This window comes from Mus pahari, chromosome 1, assembly GCF_900095145.1.
Source record: "Mus pahari chromosome 1, PAHARI_EIJ_v1.1, whole genome shotgun sequence".
Taxonomy (NCBI): domain Eukaryota; kingdom Metazoa; phylum Chordata; class Mammalia; order Rodentia; family Muridae; genus Mus; species Mus pahari.
In genome coordinates, this window is record NC_034590.1 from 68,102,651 (window position 1) to 68,122,822 (window position 20,172).

Consider the following 20,172-nt stretch of genomic DNA (forward strand, 5'->3'; position numbering starts at 1 on the left):
TTCCAGTTCTGCCCTCTGACAGTTCCTCATCCCATTCCTCACCTCAACCCATTTCCAAAAAGATGTCCCCAATCCCACACATCTCACACCCTGCCATTCCCTGAGGCCTCAAGAGTTAGGTGTGTTTTCTCTCATTGAGGCCAGACCAGGCAGTCCTCTATTGTATATGTGTTGGGGGCCTCGTATCAGCTGGTGTATGCTGCCTGGTTGGTGGTTCAGTGTCTGAGAGACCTTAGGGGTCCAGGTTGTTGAGACTGTTGGTCTTCCTGTGGAGTTGCCCTCCTCCTCAACTTCTTCCAGCCTTTCCCTAATTCAACCACAGGGGTCCCCCAACTTCAGACCATTGGTTGAGTATAAGTATCTGCTTCTGTCCCATTCGGCTTGTTGGGCCTCTCAGAGGGCAGCCATGCTAGGCTTCTGTCTGTAAGTACATCATAGCATCAGTAATAGTGTCAGGACTTAGAGCCTCCCCTTGAAAAGGGTCTCAAAGATGGGCCTGGCACTGTACCTCCTTTCCTTCAGTCTCTTCTCCATTTTTGTCCCTGAAGTTCTTTTAGACAGGAACAATTCTGGGTCAGAGTTTTTTGACTGTGGAATGGCAACCCCATCCCTCCACTTGATGCCCTGTCTTTCTACTGAAGGTGGATTCTACAAGTTTCCTCTCCACACTGTTGGGCATTTCATATAAGGTTCCTTCCTTTGAGTTCTGAGAGTCTCTCACCTCCCAGGCCTCTGGTACATTCTAGAGGGTTCCCCCACCTCCCACCTCTCAAAGTTGTATATTTCCATTCATTCTGCTGGACCTGAGGGCTTCACTTCTGGTCCCCCCCCCCCGCTGCCCCAATACCTGCTTATGTTTCCCTTTTCCCCTGCATCTCCCCCTCCCCTCTCCCACCCACTTCCCTCCCTCTCTCTACTCTATGCTTTCTTCTCCCTCCCAAGTGGGATTGAAGCATCCTCACTTGGGCCTTTCAGCTTGTTAACCTTCTTGAAATCTCTGGATTGTATCCTGAGTCTTCTGTACTTTTTGGCTAATATCCACTTATCAGTGAGTACATACCATGCATGTTCTTTGGGGTCTGTGTCAGGATATTTCCTAGATCTATCCATTTGCCTGCAAAACTCATGATGTCCTTGTTCTTAATAGCTGAGTAGTAGCCTATTATGTAAATCAACCACATTTTCTGTATCCATTCTTCTATTATGGGACATCTGGGTTGTTTCTAGCTTCTGGCTATCACAAATAAGGCTGCTATGAGCATAGTGGAGCATATGCCCTTTGAGACATGGTGGAGCATCTTTTGGGTATATGCCCAGGAGTGGTATAGCTAGGTTTTCAAGTAGATCTATTTCCAGTTTTCTGAGGAACCTCCAGATTGATTTCCAAAGTACCAGTTTGCAATCCCTCCAGCAATAGAGGACTATTCCTCTTTCTCCTCATTCTTGCCAACTTGTACTATCACCTGAGGTTTTGGTCTTAGCCATTCTGACTGGTGAAGCTGGAATCTCAGGGTCGTTTTGATTTGTATTTCCCTGATCACTAAGGACTTTGAGCTTTTTTTTTTTTTTTTTTTTTTTTTTTTTTTTTTTTTTTTTTTGGTTTTTTGAGACAGGGTTTCTCTGTATAGCCCTGCTGTCCTGAAACTCACTTTGTAGACCAGGCTGGCCTTGAACTCAGAAATCCGCCTGCCTCTGCCTCCCAAGTGCTGGGATTAAAGGCTGAGCCACCGCACCTGGCTGACTTTGAACTTTTGTTTAAGTGCTTCTTGGCCATTCGAGATTTCTCTGTTATGAATTCTCTGTATACTTCTATACCCCATTTTTTGATTGGGTTGTTTGGGTTTTTTGGAATTTAGCCTCTTGAGTTCTTTATATATTTTGGATGCTAGCCAAACGGTAATGTGGGGTTAGTGAAGATTATTTTTTTCAATCTGTAGGTTGCCTATTTGTCTTATTGACTATGTCCTTTGCCTTACAGAAGCTTTTCAGTTTCATGAGGTCCCATCTATCAATTCTTGATCTTAAAGCCTGAGCCATTGGAGTTCTGTTTAGGAAATGCCCCACCCCTACTCCGTGCCCATGAGTTCAAGGCTCTTTCCCACTTCCTCTTCTATTAGATTCAGTGTATCTGGTTTTATGCTAGCCAGAGCAATAAGACAACAAAAGGAGATCAAGGAGATACAAACTGGCAAAGAAAAAAATCAAGGTATCACTATTTGTAGATGATATGATAGTGTTTATAAATGACCCCAAAAATTCTACCAGAGAACTTCTCCAGCTGATAAACAACTTCAGCAAAGTGGCCAGATAGAAAATTAACTCAAACAAATAAGTAGCCTTCTTTTATACAAATGATAAACAGACTGAGAAAGAAAATAGGAAAACAACACCCTTTACAATAGTCACAAATAATATAAAGTATCTTGGGGTAACTCTAACCAAACAAGTGAAAGAGCTGTATGACAAGAACTTCAAGTCTCTCAAGAAAGAAATCAAAGAAGATCTCAGAAAATGGTAGGATTGACAGTAAAATGATCATCATATCAAAAGCAATCTACAGACTCAATGCAATCCCTATCAAAATTCTAACACAATTCTTCAAAGACATGGAAAGAGAAATTCTCAATTTCATATGGAAAAACTTATGGTATTGGTAAAAAGACAGACGAGTCGATCAGTGGAATAGAGTTGGACACCTAGAAATAAAACCACACACTTATGGACACTTGATCTTTGGCAAAGAAGCCAAAAATATACAATGGAAAAAAGAAAACATCTTTAATAAATGGTGCTGGTCTAACTGGCAGTCGGTATGTAGAAAAATGAAAATAGATCCATATTTGTCAGTTTGCACAAAGCTCAAGTCCAAGTAGATCAAGGACTTCAACATAAAACAAGATAGACTGGGTCATCTCATGTTTTAAAGACTATGACACATAGTCATAGAAGGGGCTCATCTGGGATTGGGATTGGGATTGGGATTGGAAAATGGTCCAAGTGACTTAAGATTGCTAGTGACAGACAGTCATTAAAATGCTAAGTGGTAGTTAGTCTACCATTAATCTTAAATGAGAAATATACTCAAGCCAGGAGTGGTGGCACATGCCTTTTATCCCAGCACTTGGGAGGCAGAGAATTCATGGCCAGCCTAGTCTATAAAGCAAGTTCCAGGACAGCTAGGACTACTCAGAGAAACCCTGTCTTAAGCACACACACACACACACGGGGTGGAGAGAAATATTCATTAAAAATCAAAGTGGTCCTTCCATCTTTAATATACCTACAGTCTAGTAGAGTAAAACAAAAGCAAAATCACAGTACAGTATGAGTCATAAGATTATATGAAAATGTATAAAAGAGGAAATAAGAAATTATGCAGCTAAAAAATAGCAAACTTTTTTAAAGTTTGAGAAAGTAAGTGTCAGGTCAGTCATTAATACTCTGATCCAGAAGAAAAATCAGAAGGAAATAAATTGGAGTAGATTGGGTAAGACCTGAACAAGTGAGAAATCAGTGTGGGTAATCATCATCATTTCTGGTTTCCCAAGACCAGAGTCAAGTGACTTGAAGAAGGAAGGTGACTGGTCCATTCTGGAAAATGTTCATTTTGACTACAGAACAACACACCTATGAGGTTCTGCCACTGCTGAGGAGTCTTTCTGAACTGCAATCTTTCTTTATATAGCTAAATTCCACTAACCCTACTTTTTAAATTAACAGATACTATTGTGTGATTTTATTACAATACTAGCTTCTGGTAACCAACCACCATTACACTCTGTTTCTATGAAATAAGTTATTTGGATTCTATGTGAGTGTCTATGTGAGTGAGATGCAGTGTCTGTGTTTCTGTCTGCCTTGCCTTCCAGCATGCTTCCTCCAGCCTGAGCAGCATGTAGAGCCTTAAAGTTGCCAAGTTGTTTTAGACAGCTGTGGCCCCGAACTGAAACAAATGCCTTTGTCTTGCTGCTCTTGGTCTTCTGGACTCACTCAGATGTGACGTCTGTGAAAAGGCCTTTCTAACACCACCCACCAGGCAAGGTTAATATGTGGCCGCTGGCAGACCCATACTTGACTGTGGTGGTTTGCAGGGATGGCGCCTCCTGTGATTTCTAACCACACAGCACCTCTGTATCCATTGTGTCTAGCCTAGATGGGGAGGAAGACATCAGCAAGTGTTTGTCGAATGAAAAAAAAATCAGATTAAGACATCTGATGAGAATTAGAAATTCAAAAACAATAATAAGATAATAACAAAGACAAATATGAACACTCTGTACCTGCCATTGATTCTCCTGCCTCAGCTGTGATGTTCATCGATCCTGGGCCATAGCTCTTGGCTTGGTTATGTGAATGGAAGTGACTGGAAATGGAGAAGAAACACAAAAACCTAGGTAGAGGGGCTGGTAAATTTGGGGGGACTGAATATTAGGACCACCAGTGGCCCACGTTAAGGGGAACCTGGCCAGCATACTTGGTTCTGTTCATCTGTCTAAACTTCTAGGCACTGTTCTCTACTACCACCTGGTGGCCACATCTATAAATAGCAAGTTCCTAGCAAGGGAGCTAAGGGAAGGCAGATGATGATCCACCAGTGATCCTCAGTTCAAAGATCACCCAGAAGAACACAGAGGTGTGAATGTGAACCTGCACTTTATTCTGGTAAAGTCTCCAAGAGCTTACTAGGTTTCTGAAGATACCTCTGGTCTACAAAGGACAGAATTACTGCTGAGGGTTGATTCCTTTTTCTCCCTCTCAGATGAAATCCTCTGAAGGATCATCAGAGACAGAAAGCAGGCCTGGTACCCTGCTACTCATTCTCCAGCTTAACACTGTACTTATGCAGAACCCAGTCTAACAACCACTCTTGTGAGATGGAAGGCTTACAGAGCCTCTGACCCAGGTGGACCCTGGATGTAACTAAGGCCTAGGAGAACATCATGCTGATGTTCACAGGGATGTCAGTAGCAATGCTAGGACTGAGTATAAATTTCCCTTAACTGTTACTGTCATTAAAGATGGCCTTGCTTCCCACTACCATCATTTAAAATGAATAAAAGCAATACCATTTCTACCCTAATATAGTTGTCAAATGGAAGTCATTTTACCTACAGTTTTAGATTTCTGGAAAGAACCAGATTCTTCTCAACAAACCATGATTCCTGGTAGAAGATAAAGCCTATAGCTTAAGTTTAAATTAGTTCTTTAAAATATAAGCACTGGTGCCCATGAGCTGACTTTAAAGAGAAAAAAAATAAAACTCAGATTTGCTGTTTTTTCCCACAACTTGACACATGTGTGCTCTGTGGTAATTCAAAGAGTGAGCAGGTTATCAGTACAACTGTTTATTTGCATGTCTGGGGCCCAGGAATAACTATATTCTCTGCTAGGAACAGCCACAGAAGTCCAGGGTTCACAAAGGTTAAAATTGCTGGAACATACACCTGCTAGATACACTAAAGTGACTTCCTAAAGAATCTTCAGATGATTTGAATTACTATTTGGAGATGCCTAAAGTAGAAGTCCTAAGATTGCACAGTTAATATATGGTAGGAACTAAGAACTGGGGTCTGCCTGACTCCTCAGTATTCCCACAACAATGAGCTGCATGCATTGAACATCCTCTGTTCTCACTGTCCTCTTCTCGTCTTTCCTTTAGGAGTGCCAGCTTCTCTCAGGGCACCCGGCAGAAGAGTGATACAGCTGTGCAAAAGCTTGCCCAGAGCAATGGACACTGTATCAATGGAGTTGGCGGTCAAGTCCATGGCTTCTATAGCCTTCCCAAGCCAAGCCGACACAATACAGAATTCAAAGACAGTACTTATGATCTCCCACGGAGCCTGGCTTCACATGGCCACACCAAGAGCAGCCTCACAGGGTCTGAGACCGATAATGAGGATGTATACACCTTCAAGATGCCCAGCAACACCCTGTGTCGGGAATTTGGAGACCTCCTTGTGGACAATATGGATGTCCCAACCACTCCTCTCTCAGCCTACCAGATCCCTAGAACATTCACACTGGACAAGAACCACAATGCTATGACAGTGGCCACTCCTGGAGATTCAGCCATAGCTCCCCCACCCCGGCCCCCCAAGCCAAGTCAGGCAGAAACACCTCAATGGGGCAGCCCTCAGCAAAGACCTCCAATCAGCGAAAATAGCAGATCTGTAGCTGCTACTATCCCCAGGCGCAATACCCTTCCCGCAATGGACAACAGCCGACTCCATCGAGGTCAGTGTAATCTAGGGCTGAGACCAGAGGGCCAGGGATGTGGTCCAGGCATTCTAAATATATTGCTAGCCCTTGGTCACCCCTAAGCCAAGGTAAACTTAAGGACTAATTAGTTCAGTGATAGCAGTTGAAGCATCTTCTGTGCAATTTCCTTAGCAGTTAATCCTCCACCTAGCTGTCAATATGACACCCACCATGGCAGAAGTATAGCAGATTCCACCTTGGAGATGTTGATATTTTGGGTTTGGAGGCTCAAATCATATTATTTTATTTATTTAAAACTAAAACCAAAAATATAAAAACAAATTCAGAAGAAAAGCAAAGTTAAAGAAAATAATACAAAATGGGATCTTCATGGTATTTTCATGTCATAGAAAAATTTCTAGTTGAATTCTAAACCTGGACTTGAAACCCCTAAGTTCTATCCTCACTTATCACAGATAAATTCCAACTCTGTATACCTCCTCTGTTCAGTGAGCTGTCTTTAGAGGTTGCAGATCTTTCTCATCCCCCTGCTGTGACAGCAGCAAAGATAAGCCTTGGGTCTATGGGGCCAAGCATCCAGTTTAGAACTCTGCCGACAGTCAGGTGATCTGAGCCTGTGCTTCGGAACTGTATAACATATACACAACACACCCTGCCCTCCAAAGCTTTTTCAAAGCTGGAAAAAGAAAACCAACATATGTAATTAGTGTAAATGCCATTACTAAAGTAGTCCCAGAGGTGAGAATGGGCTGAGTGGGAGATATTAAAAGAACCCAGGACTAAAGTCAGGAGGTCCTCTGCAGATGCCCACACTGGAACAGACATGAATATTGGGAGAATTGCCACACTGGACAGCAACAGGAGAGTCATGGGCTCAGCATGAGTATAAACCCTCTTCTTTGTTCATCACAGCTTCTTCCTGTGAGACCTATGAGTACCCAGCACGAGGCAGTGGAGAAAGTGCCAGCTGGTCTGCTGAATCTGTGAGTGAGAATGTTAATTCTTTCCTGGAGGGTGGGGTTTGATTGGGGCCTCTTGGGTCAGTCAGGGTAGGGAAGAAGCTATGCCCCATATAACTAAAAGTGCACTACCTGAAGAATGATGGCATTTCTCTCAGGAACTACAGGAACATCATTTATTTGTTGTCCCAGTCCAAAGTCCTAGGGAGGTGTTTTGGGAAAGTAAAAATGGCACCCTCATCTGGTCCTGTGGCAAACTAGAATACAATGCAGCAGACACACTCCAAAGTAGAGGGTCCTTTAAGGCAACAGCCTACTATCTAGGTGTCATGTGGAGTAGGAACATAGCAGAAGTGGTGACAGATGACAGCTTATATGAGGCTCTCAGGCTGTCTCTGGAATGGGTTGACTACAGTTGTCCAAGTTTAAAACAAGCTGATCAGGATTTAGGTTCAAGCCCACTGGAAAGACAAGTGAAGAAGCCCAGTGGGTAGATGTGCTCTGCTATGCAATGAGGTGGTGAGAGTTGGGAAATGGCTGTAGTTAGGACAGCTACACTACTATACAAGTCTGTGACAGTTCTACCTACAACTTGCTACTATGTGACTTAGGTACCTTGAATGAGCCCAGCCCACTGAATGCTGCACAGGAAAATGTAGCTAGTAAACCTCACATTCCAGAGTCCTGGTCAAGGTCTAGATTGACTCAGCAGTGGTCAATCCTGAGCTATTCCTAGCCTGGACTGCCTTCTACCTTAGCCAGGCATCTGGAGCCTGAATACCTCTAGCCACAAGCCATGGATTTGAGTAACCACAAAGTTTTGTACTTCCGATTTAACACAAAGATAAGGCTCCCAAGAGATGGTGAAACAAGTAACTGCAGAGCTCATTTCTCCTTGGTTCCCACTACACATCTTTATTTGATCTTCCCAAGGTCTCCCTTCAAAATGTAACTAACCAACTGAGACAGCCTCACCTTACTTCTTTTCACTAGTTACAGGTAGTTCTTTTACTTTTTTTTTTTTTTAGCCAGGAAAGACTGCCGTAGGTCGATCAAATAGTGCCAGCTCTGATGACAACTACGTGCCCATGAACCCAGGTTCTTCTACCCTGCTGGCTATGGAACGATCAGGGGACAACTCCCAGAGTGTCTACATCCCCATGAGCCCAGGGCCTCATCACTTTGACCCACTTGGCTACCCGTCCACAGCTCTTCCTATTCACAGAGGCCCCAGCCGAGGAAGTGAGATCCAGCCACCCCCGGTCAACCGAAACCTCAAGCCTGACCGAAAAGGTAGGTCCACTCTTTGCCCATCTCAACTCTAGACAGCGTTTGCTTAGATACTAGGTAGATACCGGGCTTAGGGGATGTGATATCTGAATGTGCAGATAATGTACATTCAGACTTCAGATTTGTTTATAGGGAAAGTGTCCGGAATGCTTCACATAGTCCACTGCAGGTGTGCAGTAGTAGGTCCATGGTCTGTGTGGAGATCAGGAAAACATGCTAGAGTCCAAACTGGACTTCTGCTGGCCTTGTCTAAGCAGTAGGGATTGAAAGGGAGGAGTGGGGAAGTTGGACAGAAATGGAAGCCATGGGTGTGGCCAACAGGACTCTGACTGTGTGACCTTGAGCCTTACAGGGTCCTGTGTCCCTTTGCTTTCCTTCACTGTTATTTGTATAACGCTGTCCAAAATCAACAGCAGTAGTCACAATGACCATCTCTATTGTGAATACAATCTGTTTTCATGAGAAGTCATAAAACCTAGGGAGAATCTCTATTGTCAGACCCATAAGTCCCATTTTGGATTCTGGCAGTCTTGATTACTATAGATACAGTGGGAAGGACACATACTTTAGAATGTGAAGATGAAGACATCGACTTAAGTATCTTAGAGTTTGATATCTGTGGGAGTCCTGAAACCAAGTCATCTGTATGTCCTTACTGAGCCTCAGATCCCCTGTATAAAGCTGACAGCCTTTGTACATGTGCTGGTGTGTTACATATAGTCTGTGTGTGTAGTATAGTCCCTGAACTCTGTTCCTGCTTTAGCAAAGCCAACACCCCTTGACCTGAGAAACAACACTGTCATCGATGAGCTGCCCTTCAAGTCACCTGTCACCAAGTCTTGGTCCAGGATCAAGTGAGTGACTGTAAAATCAAAAGTTTGGGGTCAGAATTGGGTGGCATGATAGCTGGCCTATCAGTCAGGACACCAGGACATTGATGATAATGCTATCAGGAGCTTTGTTCGGTTTCTGGTCTTTGCTACAAAATATATGGTATAAACACTTCAAGACAAGGATAGATATGTTTTGGTTCATGATTTCAGTCTGTGGTTACTTGGCTCACTTGAGGCCTGTGGCAAGGCAGAAACATTATGGGATGGAGAGAGCATGACAGCCAGAAAACAAAATGTATGGCTGTCCTGGCTGTCGCATTCAGCACCAGCCTGTTTGGCTGGTACTATACACATCGAGGGTGGATCTTCCCACATCTGTTGCTGTACCACATGCCAATCATCTTCCATGTTTTGTTAATATGTTTCTTGATCTCTTGGGAATTGTTTTCCTGTTCTGTGAAGGGGAAATGATTAAAATGTCCCTATATTAAATCTATCTGATAATGGAAGTGTGAAGCTCAGGTGGGAGGCCAGGTCTGGGGTATAAGAACCATAGCTTCTCAGGGTTCACTTTTTTTTTTTCTGTCCAACAGCCACACCTTTAACTCCAGTTCCTCCCAGTACTGCCGTCCTATCTCTACACAAAGCATCACCAGCACAGACTCTGGAGACAGTGAGGAGAACTATGTCCCTATGGTGAGTCCTTGAAATTCACTGGACCATCTCCCATTTCTTCTTCCCAGCTCAGGCCATGGCCATAGACGTCAACTTCCTGATGCAGACCCTTCCTAGACATGAATGTCAAACAAGAGTTATTAGCCATTAGAAATGCACAGCTTTGCCCCCAAGGATATCTGTGTCTTAAAGATCCCAGGTGGCCTGTCTTTCTCACTACTCTAATTCAGGTGACATCATGATGGGTGTCCTTGGAAAGACAGTGTTGAGGAGACATAGAGATATATAACTCCATAGAGTGTGATGTAGTAGTAGAAATACACACAGAGCATAATACAGTTCCTCTCTGGGGTCATTGAAAAGGGTACAGCTACCAAGGCTGCAGAGATTCAGGAAACAGATCAGTCATTAAAATGGGACTATCACTTCTTACTACAGTCAGACCATGGGCACGTTTTAGACATGAAGTGCTCTCTTAAAGCTTAAGACAGAGCCCTAGAACTTCTCACGTGGAAAATGGCAGAAGAAATGAAGGCCTGTCACCCAGAAACAAGGTGACTGTTCAGGTCTCTGGAGAAGAGCAGAGAGCTGCTTGTGGCCAGGTATGATAGGAAGCTGTACATTACCAAGTGTGGAAGGATGTTGCTCACCAGGGACCTGACAACTGAGGCTGGGGCTTTAGGATAGACAGTACCTAAGACTCCAAGTCTGCCTAGGGAGTGGGGAGCAGGCACATGGATTAGCACAGGTTTGGTAGTCAGAACACATCCCTGGCTCCTGTCATGCACCAGCTATATAAGTATAGATGACTCACTCTACTTCCTGAATCTAGTGTTATAACATCTAGTGATTTGAACAGTGCTGATAACCACCTCTCAGGACTGCTGTGAACACTTGAATGAGAATATGAACAGTCTCAGTGCATTGGCTCAGTGCAGGACACAGTAGAGGAGCTCTTGCTCCCAGAGGTAGTTTTCCAGGTGATGGTTTAGGTTGTTAAACTTACCCAGTTTTACTCTTTGTCATAGCAAAACCCAGTATCTGCATCCCCTGTTCCCAGTGGCACTAACAGCCCAGCTCCAAAGAAGAGTACTGGCAGTGTGGATTATCTCGCCCTGGACTTCCAGCCGGGCTCCCCAAGCCCTCACCGCAAGGTACCTGGGGGTTTGGAAGGAGGGAACACATCCCAGCAGCCCCTCTGCAGAGACATTTTATATGAGCATTGCAGAGCATCAATCTGCTCATGTCCTTGCCATGGGATATACTCACAGGGATTAGTCATAATTACAAAGGGATTCTGTCAACAATGTAAGAGATGGAGATCCTTTCTCCCTTTCCTTTGAGAGAGAGGCAGAGAGACACTGTCTGAATGAGACACAGCATCCCTTGGAAGGGACTTCAGGGCCTGGGAAAGCCTTGCCAAGAACCACTTTCAGCCCAGACAGCCAGGGACAGACAGCCTCAACACACTTTCCCTCAGCATGTTGTGAGGGCTCTGTAAAGGCCTGGTGCTTATTGTCATCTAACACATCCCTTTTCCTGGAGGTGTGGCCAAAGGAAGATGGGTGGAGGCACTATTGAAAGCCCGAGCCAGAAGCAGGGCCCAGGACTGGCAGGTTATCCTGAAAGCTGGGAATGAGGTTTGTCAGCAGGCTTGTTGCCTCCAACAGAAGATGACTGCACTTTGAAATCCACCTTCAGCACAGACATTCACAGTGATAGCCTTATGTAGGTAACTCAGCCATTTCTTTTGTCCCTTCAGCCATCCACATCATCTGTCACATCAGATGAGAAGGTAGACTATGTCCAAGTGGATAAAGAGAAGACCCAGGCCCTGCAGAACACCATGCAGGAGTGGACAGATGTGCGACAGTCCTCTGAACCTTCCAAGGGTGCCAAGCTGTAATGAAGGAGGCCGCCAAGTTCAAGAGCCATGAGGCAGCTGCCCAGACCTGCCTCTTCTGTCACCTCTTTCTCCATTTCTTCCTACACCTCCTCTCCCCTGTACCACTTTCAGCCTTCAAAGCACTCAACATCAGGGACCTGACCCTTTCCCATCAGAGGCAAGGGCCTGGTGGAGACACTTCCTCTGCCACTTGGGTTCCACCTATGACTTCTGTCAATACTAGCTGTGCCTCCACCACCTTAGTTAGGAGCTGTTGCCAAAAGAGCTTCCTGCTTTGGACCCATTTGTCTGCTGCTTGGACTCTTAGAGGGAGGGCTGAAGCTCTGAGCTAGGCTCATGCCTCGTGTCTGCTCACTGCTCTCTGCCCTCTGCCTCAGGGCTGCTTCTCCAGCCCCAGCGGAGAATAACAACCCAGGGAGCCAAGAACCAGCAGACCAAAGTACACATGTGTTTTCCTATCCCTGCGATTTTGGCAAGGAAAAGGCAAGGTGCCACAAGACGAAATGGTTGATAGTGGAAGTCGGAAGTTGCCTTGAGTGAGAAAGAAATTATGTCCCCAGATATGGGAGTGTAGCTGATAACCTGCAGGGTGGTACCCAATATCAGGCCATGGTACACCTTTGCTGTACACTGGGAGAGGCAAAATATGAAGGACAGCTGGAAGGAAAACCGATGATAAGCAACCAGGAACAACAGAAGTCTTCGGGGTGACAAAGATTGGAGCTAGAGGACTCTGCCACTCTGGGACAGGCAGTCCTCCTCCCTGGCACTGATAATGAGACAGAGTAGGGAAGACAGTAGCAGGTGATATGGGAGATGGGAGGCAGGGGGATCCTGGGTCAGGAGTGTGCTAGGCTCAGAGCAGTACAGGGACACTGCCATGGAAAGAAAGTTTCTAGTAGGTAGAAGGGATGACTTAGAGACTGGGAGGCAGGCAAGACATGTAGCAAGTAGGGACATGTGTCCAAAGGGCCTGATGGGGAGCCCAAGGCCACATGCAGAAGTACAGCAGGGAGCATAATGAGAAGGAGCCATACTTTGACCAAGGAAATCTAGAGATCACATGAAGGTCTGGGTAATGGCTTGTGCCAGACCAGGTCTTTTCTCTGTGTCCTCAGCTGCAGGGATGGTAGAAACTAACCCTCTCCTCCCATGGCTTCAGAGGTCACCAGAGCAGGAGGGATGGGAAGCTGTCATTGCCTAAGGCTCTTAAGGTAGGGCAGGGAGATCTGAATGTGTTTGTGTTGAAAGTTGTTGACCAAATTTTCAAGCATTTCATTTCAGAAGAAAAGCAGGGAAAACCAGCGTTTCATTTTGCCCTAGATGAACAGATTGTCCTCTAAAAACTAGGGCTGTTCAGAACTAAAGACACCCCCACCTCTCTCCTCCAGAGAGCCCTGCCTAGGAGTTCCTCGGTAGTAGCCCCTCTTCTCACATTAGGGTGGATCATTTAGCAAAGGTTGCCAAGCCCTGTGCTACAGATGAGTCATACCTTGTCCCTAACTACAGATCACAATCAGTGAGAAAAGTAAACCATAAAGATGACTGGCAAGTACATAGAAAGGAAAATTGCTAAAGGAAACTGAGCTACAGGGAGGGGAGCCTCAAGGAGGGAGCAGAATAAGTTTTAGGCAAAGGATAGGCAGAGGTCGGTCCATGGAGGAGACAGGAGAGATGAGGGAAGCCTCAGCTTTGGGAACAGGTCTTTGAAGGTATGAAGTGTGCACTGTCACCTTGAGTGAAATGGGGCTGTGAATGGTTGCACTGAGCAGTATTACAACCAGTATTACTTGGCTGGCTCTGCCCAGACTCATGGTGTCCTTTAAGGCCTTCAGTGGATCTCCCATGTGGCTAAGCTTTTGACAGATGCTGCTGGAACTGATAGCAGGGCTAGGTATCATTGGCCTTAGCAGCCACCCCAGAGTGCATTTTCTGAGTTGAATGTGCCATGTGAATGGAGCTGGCTGCCATCTTCCAAGACTGAGCTATTATTCTAGTTAGTCCCAAGGCCTCCGTCTTGCTCTGGTTCACCTGTGGAAAGCTGAGCTCTGGCTCACAATCCCAGACTGCTAGCCATGTCTAATGTACCCACCCATCTACCCATCCTCCAACCCCAAATAGGAAAAGCCAATTCCATTTAGAAAAAAAAAAATTCTGGCTTATCCATAAGTCAAAGTTCACCTCCCCTGGTAGCTTTCAAGGACTAAGAGCCAAGAACATCCATCACCTCTTAGCTAGCATAGCTCCCACAAGTACCTGTCCTGCGGGGCAGGGCCTCTTCCCACTTCATCCTACTAGACTAAACTTTAGTAGGAACAGTAAAGAACAGGAGATGGCATCTCCTTGAGACTTGCCAGTCTGTGAAATGGGATGGTCACAGCTGATACTCTGCTGCTGTAAGAACCTGGGTGATCATTTGAAGGTCTGAGTTACTGGGTAAGAGCAGCACACAGAACATTAGCTCATTAACTGCCTCCCTCTCTATCTGGTTTTTGCTGATAGCTACATTGACTCCATGAAAAGAAGCCACATTCCCAGAACAGAAGCACAACCCTTCCTAAGTTACTGGAATGAGGGTTCAGGTCTGCCTTTGGGCCCTTTATATAACAGTAGCTATAGTCCCAGCCATGGCTCCCCCCCCCTCCCTGCAACACAGCTTTGCAAGCTATGAGAGGAAGCAGCTCTTCCTTTCCATTTGGGCCTTTAGCTATAAAGTGTGGGGAAGCAGGCTGACCTTAGAGGGTCATATTTCTGGGACTTCCCATATCTGGGGTCTTGGAAAGGCAGGAACATCCAGACTTGCCATGGGCACCTGCTGATAATTTGTGCTGTCGCAGTATCTGGTGGTGTGTGTTCTTGTGTAATCTGTTGGCTACTTGTATCTTGAAATGTAGAATCATTTCATTCAGGATTGTTACTATTTGTTGGGAAGAAAAGATGAAATAGAAGCAGCCTAGTCTTACATCGTGTCTTGTTACCATTTAAGATTGACATTTAATTTTTCAAGTCATTGTTGGTGCCTAATCACTTAAGTTATTAATTTATTCTGTTTTCAAAAAATTGTAACATATTTATCTTGTGAAGTCTGGGAGTGGGGTGGGAAATGTGTTCAAGTGAGTCCTGTTTCACAGTGGTAACGAATGGTACAGGCCTGGAGCTTGCAGGTCCCTTTTTATTATGGTATAGAAGCAGGACAATAAAGTCCTTTAGAAATGCAACCCAGAGTAGACTGCTGGAGACTGTCTTTAGGGTGTGGAAACTTACTCTTGTCCCATCCTGGGCAGTCTTAGGACTGATGCTGTTCTATAGATACCTTCTCTGACAAACTCATTTCAGGATCATTTCATGAATAACCCCAGGAGCTGGTGTGCCCAATTCTGCTCATCTTGATGGGCTGCCATTGAGCACTTTTCCAGGCCAGGAGAAGAATGAACCTTCTTTACTCAGACCAACATCTGGCATCTGCAATGGTGCACACCTGTAATCCCAGCACTCTAGAAGCTGAAGCAGGGACAGGACAGCCAGTTTCCTTGACAGCTCAAGAGTCTGGCATTTTGACCAAAACCTCTACCTCTTGTCACAGCACCATTTTGACCTTCCAGATACTTTGTTCTTAAGAGGATGATCATGGGTGCAGGCCAGTTCCAGACCCTCCCTCAATATACAGCCACCCATGTCCCTCTTCAGCTTCAAGGTTGTGCCTATGAACAGAAAGAGCTGGATGTTGGCTCACAACAGCTTGTAATTCCAGTTCCATGGGATGATGCCCTCTACTGGCCTCCACACATACATGCTACACATACACTTAACAGAGATACACATTCATACAATAAAAATAAAAGTTTTTTTTTTTTTTGAAGCCCTAGATGTTGACTCTGGAGTGCTGGAGAACTGCCTCCCAGCCTGTCCCAGCCCATACCTTGTCTACACAGGAACAGGCTATGGTTCCCTTCTCAGAGGAGAAAAAAAGGACAGTAATGATGGCATATCCTTGGAATCTGGAAAATCCTTGTTGGGTGGTTTCTGCAGTCACTTGGCAAGCCTTTGGGGTACTTTGGGGTACTTTGCTTCAAAGTACCCCACAAAGCATTCCCAGCCACTCCTCCCTCCTCACCCTGCCCCCTCCTCTCTTTGCTGCTCCAGGAGGCTGCCAGCTCCAAGGCCTAGCACCAAGCACCTCCTTACTACATTTAAGGTCCCCGGGTCAGGGACACATCCTCACCTTACCAATGAGAAGCTCAAGTTACTATCAAGACTGCTTAGACACAATTCAACATCCCAAAGAGCAGCAGACACCACAGCTCAAGCTGGAAGAACAGCCTTCAGAGAAGCAAGTTTTATTCCTATTTAAGAACACAGGTTTCTTCTCTTCACTGAGAAGGGGCTATAGTAGTCTCAGGGCACAATGAGGTCAGTGCATTACACAGTTCATACCTACCCAGCCCTCACATTCCATCAGAGGAGCCAAGCCAGCTAGCTTCCTCAGATGACAATGGCTTTCTGACAGACTAATGTCTTCAGTAAAATAAGGACTCTGGACCTTAACTAGACAGGGATGCAATGGCAGCATCTCAGGCACTGAGGCAGGCTAGAGAGAGCAGGGGCTCTCCCACCGTGTGGCTTGGGGTAGGGGAGGGGCATGTGCTAAGTTTCTTGTCTCTGATCCTGTGCCATGCTGCCTTCCATCCACATGCCTCTAAAACACAGCAGGTGCAGACACCCATATACCTTATTTTAAGGAACCCCTTAAAAACCAAGAGGGTGGGCATTGGGGACATAGCCACCCCTTCTTGTCCCAAGGTGTAGACTTCAGCTGTGCTTTTTCTCGTATTGAGGAAGAGCTGAGTAAAGGAACTAGAAAGAAGAGCTACTGGACACAGGACACCAAGCTGACACCACCCTGGCTCCTGAGCTGGCTGGCCTTTCCAGGATTGGACCTGCAGGGAGGCAAAGCCCAGAGTGGATGCTCCTCATTAGTCAGGACACTTGTCTATAACATCATAAGAGGATGAATGCCTAAAGAGCTTTGGGTTTCAGATTCTCTGTGCACTTCAAGCTACAGACTGATATCCCAAATGGTCCCTCTTCATCCTCCTTGTCCTCAGAAAGACCTGCTTCACCCTGGGCTTGCCTCCACAGCTCCCTAAGACCCCAGATGGCAGAGTGTTCTACCTGGGCCCTGAGCTCCACCTGGCCCACTCTGAGGTTGGCTCCGATAGCCCCAACAAGTGGAAGCTCCCGTTAGAAGACCAGTCTGTGGAAGTCACCATTGCCACCTGCAGGGTTGCAGCCCCCTGGCGAGCCTTCATCCTCATCTTTGTCTTCATCGAAGCCCCTACCCCAGTGTGGAGGGGCAGGGAGTGTAGAGATATAAGCTGCCCTGCTCCTGGCCTCCTTCTCCTGCTCCTAGAAACAAAGAACAGATAGTAAGCTTAGCATTTAGATCTCCTACTTACCCAGCACAACACTGCCAACATCCCTGCATCCCCCGAGGGCCTGTCCCCACCGAGACTCAGACTGAATGACTTCATTCAAACTCTACCCTTTCCTCCCAATGATGACTTGAGTCCTTTGAAGGACTTTTTCATACTAGATAGTGACCAGCTGACAAGTGCCTGGGATCTCAAGAAAACCTCTCCAGGCTTCCTGGCTTCCACTGTCCAGATCACTCACTGCCTCTCTTGAAGCATGAGGTCCATCTTCTGCCCATGAGCAAGTTCTTCCCTGATCAGCCTCTCTCAGACTTCACCAAGCCATACCTCGGCTGGGTGGCCTGAAAAATGTAGAAGCAAGCCTGGCATCCCCATGCCTACACATTCCTCACCTGAAACACCATCTCTAGATGCAGGATTCTCAAAGCTCTGCTGTAGACACCCCATGGCTGAATATTTTAATACTATCCTTGACACTGCTAAGGGAGCCTGAGGCAGTGTCAGTGGAGGGCACTGGGACATGAAGGTCACTGAGGAAGGTGGCCCCTGCCCGTTAAGTGCACTACTCTCCCTCAGCAGCATCAACTGTGCTATCACTCAGTGTCCCTCTGAGGTTAAGAGGTGTGCCTTACCCAAAAGCCACCAACACATGCCCTACTAAGTGATGAGTGCAAGGATGGATTTAAACTTGAGGCAGACTCAAAAGAAGAACAGATCACTGACCTACTTAGGTGGCTGTGCTGAGCCAAACTCCTTACCCAGGAGTGGCATCAGGTGCCAGAGGGTCTGCTAGCCCTCAGCACACGGCTCACCTGCAGGTAGAGGACATTGTCTTTGGAAATGGCCTCCATCAGGTCCTTGTGGAGGGTAGGCTCTACTCGGACTCTAGGGGAGCCGGGCTCAGCCTCGGGGTCCTCCCGGGGCCTCTGGCGGTAGAAGAGCACATAGGCAGTGTCCTTAGGGAAGAAGGAGGTGACATTGCTGACAGACTCAAAGGATGAGAAAGACACCCGGGTATCATTAAACAGGTACCACTGGTTCTCAGGCTCAGGCCTCTCTGTGGATCCCAGGACAGGAGCTGGCCGAGCAGCACCCTCACGGGCATAGCAGTAGTAGTGACCACTCTCTGAGGACACTCCAGAGTGCACCACCACACTACAGAGGTCATAGGCCTGGCCCTGACCCCCAGCCAGTGGCAGGCGCAGCAAAAGGGGGATGGTGACATCGTCCAGGATCTTACGCCGCCGCATGGTACGCAGGTCAAAGGAGAAGCGCAGTAATGTGAGGATGAGGTAGCGTGGGCCCTGGCTCAGCTCCACCACCTTCTCCGCATCCTGCAGAGAGGCACAGGACTCACAGTAGTAGCGGTTCTCAGCTGTCAGCCTCTCAGGGGACAGGAAGTAGTTGACCAAGTCCAGTACAGAGCGGGAACCCTCAGGGCCGCATGCCTGCTCCCTGGGTGGAGTGGCAGCATCCCTGCGGGTCCCTGGTCCTAAGCTGTCCCCTTCCTTCTCCTTGCCGTCCTCAGCCTCCTTTTCCTTTTCATCTTCCTTCTTCTCTTTCTCTTTGTCTTTCTCTTCCCCCTCTTCTTTCTCCTCTTCCCTTGTTCCTTCCTCTTCCCTGTCCTCTGCCACCTCCTTCTCCTTCCCAGCCTGCTCCCTCTCCACCTTCTCCTGCCCACTCCGTCCACCAATGCCTAAGGTGTCCACACCTTCAATGTCCAGCCCAGTGCGAGGAGCGTCCCCTGTGATGCAGTGCTTCCTCTGCCTCTGCGCCCCTGGGGCCCTGGGAGCCATTGTCAACTCCTGGGCTCGCACATCCTCTGTGGGGAGCATCACAGAGCCAAGGCGGCGGTGGCGACTTCTCTCAGGAGGAGGGAAGGCCAAAGAGAGGTCTGTGAAGGCTTCCTCCCTTGAGGAAACATTGAGGCAGTGGAGACAGCATATCCGGGTCACAATCTTGCCTCCAAACATCTTCTCCACAGACGTTGCATTGGAGCTGGGGAGTTCTTCCTGTGGGGACGGCAAGCTGGACTGCTTGAGCTTCTGGCAGATCCTCGTCCCAGTTTTCTCTTCTTCATGAAGCCTAGAACAAATAGGGAGGCCAGGTACATATACCTTCCAGCAGGCCCACCCCCAGCACACTGCCCACCATACTTAAATACAAGGACTAGGAAAGAGAATCCCCATCCCTGTACAAAGTGGCATGCTAACATACGTCTATGTTCACACACGCACCTAGTACACGCCTACCTAAAGATAGGCCCGTGGCTGTGTAATCAAGATAAACATACTCAGGCAGCACAGTGGATATACATGCACACACTGACAGCCCTGTCCCAGGCTTCACACGTAGTTCAGAGTCTTTGGAGACCAATGGCACACAGCTTCCTTTCTGCCTTTCAGAAGAACAAGGAAGTGTCCTTATTTCCAGAAAGTTCCAACCCAGCTAGCTCAGAGGGACAAGCTATCACCTCAGAGTGTTCTCAGAACCCACACATCATCCTAACCCACCAGCCCTTCTTACCGATCCAGCAGGTACTTCAGATACTCGGAACAGTCCTGCTGGGTGCCAGGGCTGAACCAGGGCGTCCAGGATGCAGAGAGGAAGTTCTCAGGAGAGATGGCAGGCCTCTAAGACAAGGCACGCAAAGGGTGGGGTCAGGAGCATCGAGCACACATGCCCAGCAGCAGGCAACACGCTGAGCGTTCTAAGACTATTCCAGCCGGGCGTGGTGGCGCACGCCTTTAATCCCAGCTCTCAGGAGGCAGAGGCAGGCGGATTTCTGAGTTCGAGGTCAGCCTGGTCTACAGAGTGAGTTCCAGGACAGCCAGGGCTACACAGAGAAACCCTGTCTC

The 20,172-nt window shown here is 46.9% G+C and overlaps 2 protein-coding genes across 3 annotated transcripts in view; one reads left to right on the plus strand and one right to left on the minus strand.

The window, feature by feature from the left end:
- The window catches only part of Gab2 (GRB2 associated binding protein 2), a 181,995-nt gene extending 169,834 nt beyond the window's left edge, over positions 1 to 12,161 (plus strand). The window contains exons 4-10 of the mRNA XM_021199118.2: positions 5,660 to 6,234; positions 7,132 to 7,202; positions 8,207 to 8,471; positions 9,232 to 9,322; positions 9,895 to 9,997; positions 11,005 to 11,130; positions 11,739 to 12,161. Of these exons, the coding sequence (XP_021054777.1) occupies positions 5,660 to 6,234; positions 7,132 to 7,202; positions 8,207 to 8,471; positions 9,232 to 9,322; positions 9,895 to 9,997; positions 11,005 to 11,130; positions 11,739 to 11,882 (1,375 nt within the window). The 3' untranslated portion in view covers positions 11,883 to 12,161. The remainder of the gene's footprint in view (positions 1 to 5,659; positions 6,235 to 7,131; positions 7,203 to 8,206; positions 8,472 to 9,231; positions 9,323 to 9,894; positions 9,998 to 11,004; positions 11,131 to 11,738) is intronic.
- Positions 12,162 to 16,197: 4,036 nt separating this feature from the next.
- Positions 16,198 to 20,172, minus strand: part of Usp35 (ubiquitin specific peptidase 35) — a 23,806-nt gene continuing 19,831 nt past the window's right edge. For both annotated transcript variants that reach the window (XM_029531960.1, XM_021209969.2), the window contains 3 exons: positions 19,841 to 19,947; positions 18,127 to 19,399; positions 16,198 to 17,288 (listed from right to left, as the gene is read on the minus strand). In XM_029531960.1, the coding sequence (XP_029387820.1) occupies positions 17,124 to 17,288; positions 18,127 to 19,399; positions 19,841 to 19,947 (1,545 nt within the window). In that variant the 3' untranslated portion in view covers positions 16,198 to 17,123. The remainder of the gene's footprint in view (positions 17,289 to 18,126; positions 19,400 to 19,840; positions 19,948 to 20,172) is intronic.